Below are 4,773 nucleotides of genomic sequence, written 5' to 3' on the forward strand. Positions count from 1 at the left end.
CCTTAGGACAGGCTAGGAGACTTTCAAGTTTAGTAAGATGAAATATTTTTTGTGAATACACAATACATTTGCACAGAAAGTTAATATGTGTATGTGTTTGAATGTTAGCACTATAATTTAGAAAAATATGTTAAAATCCACTGTTCTTCAAGAAGCATAATTTGGATACCAAAGTCCACAATAAAATCGAGAAAATATTGTTAAAAATAATAATAAAACAGAGTGAATATAGTTTCCATTTTCTCAATATTTTTATAAAGTGTGAAAGACTAATGAAATTGTATTGTCCTTCTTCAGAAACAAAGTCATATAACAACTGGCATTTTACCTAGTACCACAGAGAGGAAACGGAATTCTACAAAACCGAAATGTCACATTTTCAAGCATAAAATCAAAGAAAGGGATGAGTAAGGTAAAACTAGATGGGCAGTTAAGTTTATCAAAACTTTGTAATAACTTCTAATAAAATAATATTAAAAGGAATGATAAACATGCAATAACTAAATCAGCAGTTTTAATACACATTAAGGAAATGCACAAGTTTCTATTTCTTTTTAGTTAAAAAAGTGGGGATATAAGAATACATTGTGTCCTCCATAAATGTGTTTAATTAATTGGTTTTTAAAGATTAAAAATAAATAAACCAAAACAACCAAGTATCTGAACATGCAATTTTATTTCTCGATTTTGAACTACCAAGGAGTTTAAAACTGACACTGAAATGTAAAAATTGCAAGTTATCATTGGGACACTAAGTATGAAAGAGCAACAGCTTATTGCTCTAATTATATATAAATAAACAAACAGTATCTCCTGATTGAATATGCTAAGGTATTATGTCTTCTATTAAAAAAAAAAAACCTACCTCCATTTTTTTCGTATTTGATTTACATCTATATAAAAATAATAAACAATATGGCAACATGTTCAGTCACTTTTATATGTTCAAAAAACATGTTAATGTAATTCTTTTTCTTTAATCCTAAATTTTATTGTGGTTTTTAAGCAGTCAGCATGAACTTTATTTAAACAAGTTTCCTTACCATAATTTAGAAATGCAAAAATAAAAATCTTATTGTTCAAACAAACAATACACAAACTAAATAGGAATACATACATGTCCCTTATACAACAGGCTAAAGCAAATGTATGCCTAGAGGGACTTTGACCACTGACCTATGGTCTTATTCACATACATTGATTAACAGCTGACCTAAACCAGTATCCCATAAACAAATTGAATGACTTTTTTCATAACACACCAAAAAATTACATAAATGAAAAATTACAAAAATTCATTATTTAAAATACTTAGAACAGAGGATTAAGTATTTTGTCAGAACAAATGTTTAAACTGTTCATAATAGTGGTAACTCTGAATAACATAGTCAAGCAATATTTATTTGGTTAGCTACAATGTTATTTCAACAAACAGCAAACTATAATTTCTGTCTTTGTCTACCCCTTCTTTAAAAGCAGACTCTAGATTCTAACTAAAGAAAAGTGTATTTACCATCCCATACATACCACAGTGTAGCCACAGCTTTTAGTTTTTCATACTAACATAAAGGTAATCAATTGCTTTCTTCTCTCATATGTAGTTTGAATGAAAAATACACACTTTTTTTTTCTCAGTGTACAAAGTATGTTCATTTACTAAGCTAACTGCTCAGTATAAAACATTAAAAGTAATATCAAATGCAGTATGGTTTCTACAGAACAGCTTATTAAAACAATAAACATGCCTACAGATTTTGTCATAGATCTTTTTTTCAAAACTGCTACACAAGAGGAAAAAGGCAATACTACATTAAATAAAAAGATGGTTATAAAAGATTAGGAGGCAAAGACAAATCTGTATCACTAAATGCTTCAAATTTACAGTTGAATAAAAATAGTTGTGACAACATATCAGTAAAACTTTAAGTGGTAGCATTATCATTTATAAGTTTACTACTTTTGTAATAGCAATTATTAAATTGATAATAAATTTTCCTCAGAGACATGAAATTGCAATTTTATTATGAAACTATTCATCAGTTTAGAATAAATAATACTAAAACTGTACAAATTGCTTAAAGGTTGGAAAGTGGAAACCCAATGTTTTAAATGATAATACATCTAAAATGAAAATTATGAAGCATTAACTACTGTTTCTTACAAACACTGGAAGGTTAGATAAATGATATCTTTGTCTAAACTAGAAGCAAATGGGATAAATAAAGAAAACATTAAGTACAAAATACTTCTTACCATTATGGTTCCAGCATCTTGCAGTTATTTGAACATTTGAAGAAAAACAGTAGAAAGAAAATGTTTTATCATTTTTTAAAATAACTCAATTCTAAGTATTCTTGATTTTTAACACTCATCTGTAAACGTCTTAATTTTTTTAGTTTCAATTTCACTTTCCCAGACAATCAAGCCTTTAATGCTATTGCTCACCACAGGTTAAAAGCACCAACTTTTGTTTTAAGGCCTCAAACTTTTCCCGCTCTATTGGAAAGCGCTGAAAGTGGTTGAGCAGTTTAGGATGAGAGACATGGGCTGATACAATGACAGAATCAGACAGTACACACAACACTTCAACTACATGAAGAATAACTTTAGTCCTGTTAGAAATAAACAAAAACATAAGAATTAGAAATGATTAATCTGTAATTATGGAAAGAAAACAAACCTGCATGGTAAGAAACATTACTTTACAGAAGTATTTATATATGTATATACATTCCTTATAAACACCAAACTTATATTTTACATACTATGGAAACTGCACATCAACATGTTTGGTACTGAAAATTAAAACAGTGATTAGTGTTATTTGCTAATCGCTTAATTGATGGCCCCATTTGTTGATTACATACGAGTAATCTATTAATAGTGTTCCTCATATCATGCAAAAAAACAATGTTTCCAGCAGATGCTAACAGACAATTGCCTCTAGTCAACAGTTCAAAAAGAAGAAAGTTGGTGGTGTGTGGTACAAGTCAGTTGCTTTCTGCCTAGTCAGCAGCTCAAAGAAAAAAAAATTACATGCAGATGTGGAAGTACTGCCAGCCAGTTACCTTTCCCTATAGTCAGCAATCCAAAATTAATAAAAGTGGCAGATAGTCTGAGTAGCTTTGCGATAACAAAGATAGGGCAAGCAAGTTTCGTGGCAATGGGAATGTAACCAAATTCTTGAACCACAAATGGTTTGGAACCATTATAAGCATTACAAAAACTGCAAAACTACTCAAGCTTTGTTTTTATTTTATAATCCTGATCTTTAATACACAAACAGGAAACTAAACAAAATATTTGGTGCTTTGAGTAAAAATACTTTAACAAAGATACACAACAAGAAAAAAAAAATTATTTTAACTTCAGTCATTTCCAACATGACCATGCAATTAGCATCAACTTTTGATCAAAGAAATCTACCTACACAGCTCAGAACTAGAAATCAACCCAGTAATGAATACAGGTATACTGTTCTAAGGATTAGAAAGCACTATTTCATCATCTGGGTAACCTCATTATTAGCAATATTATTTGCCATAATCCCAATAATATCTCGTGAGGTCTTGGTCAACTTAGGAGATTTGTGTTCTTAAATCTATATACTAAGCTTACAGTGCAAAATAGTAATGCTTGGAGATAGCTTGAATGGGTAATGAAGAAAAACTTTAATATAAGTTTAACATAACAGCAAATGGACAATGTTTTGACAAGGTTTTGTCATCATCAGGTAATAGTATCAAACTAAATTTCACCAAAAGATCTATTGCACACTTAAACATTTAGCTTCCACGAGATTGTAAGGAAACAATCACATTTGCGTGATATGAAATACATTACAAAATCAAGTTTTCTGGCTACTTTGAGAAAGATAAAAGTTTTTTTATATATTATACATGCACATTTGCCAAATTGCAAGCTCACAGTACATTTAAGTTTCCATTCCTACATAAAACATGACTTGAAAATTGCTTTCAAAAGTTTGAACAGTGTGTGTGGTAAAACTATTAAAGCCAACACACTACACTTTAAATAGTTAACTCTGCAAAATGTTTTATTTTACAGTTTCTCAAACAAGTATCAAAAAACATCTACTGTTCTCAAATCATGGCTTGCATATTAAAGTCAACTACAGTTTATAAGAACAAAATCCAAGGTCCAATTCTGATGTTGGAGATATTTTCCTCCATAAATAATAGTGCTTTATCTGATGGTCATGATTATAAATACTGCATTTTACAATGTAACAAACTGATGCAAAGAATAGACCATGTAATCTAAGACCACGCATACTAACAAACTTTTCTATTACAAACAACCTATTACACATTTAGGCAGACCAAAAAAATACAAAATTCTGTTAAAACTAGTTGGAGGAATTGAAATATACATAGTTAAATGGGAGATGTAGTCATTCTAGTTCTGTCAGCCATGTTTCTCATTAATCTAAGACTGGAACTTCATCAGTGGTTACAACAAAGTTCAGTCTTAAGGGAAGCACAGGTTTCAGTCAGGCTTCTCTTGATCTAAACTGAAACATTTTTTGTCAGGGAGAAATTTTTTAGATGCTCAACAAATGTGTCAAATTTTTTGGATGCTTCTATTTTCTGTTACTTTGTGGAAGTTTTTGTTAAACACATGAAAAATCTTTATATTTTCTTCATTAACTCTTTCATCACAGGCTCGGTCCCTGAAACAGACCTTGTAACAATTTTGTGCTTGTTATAGTTTTCATGCTATAACTTTTAATTTAGTAGGAAATTGTTAAAG

At 29.9% G+C, this 4,773-nt stretch overlaps 1 protein-coding gene across 1 annotated transcript in view; it reads right to left on the bottom strand.

The window, feature by feature from the left end:
- Positions 1-657: 657 nt before the first annotated feature.
- The window catches only part of LOC106468195 (protein PAT1 homolog 1-like), a 127,380-nt gene continuing 123,264 nt past the window's right edge, over positions 658-4,773 (bottom strand). The window contains exon 18 of the mRNA XM_013928608.2: positions 658-2,612. Coding sequence (XP_013784062.1) covers positions 2,435-2,612 — 178 coding nt within the window. The 3' untranslated portion in view covers positions 658-2,434. The remainder of the gene's footprint in view (positions 2,613-4,773) is intronic.

Source organism: Limulus polyphemus, unplaced genomic scaffold, assembly GCF_000517525.1.
Source record: "Limulus polyphemus unplaced genomic scaffold, Limulus_polyphemus-2.1.2 Scaffold2911, whole genome shotgun sequence".
Taxonomy (NCBI): domain Eukaryota; kingdom Metazoa; phylum Arthropoda; class Merostomata; order Xiphosura; family Limulidae; genus Limulus; species Limulus polyphemus.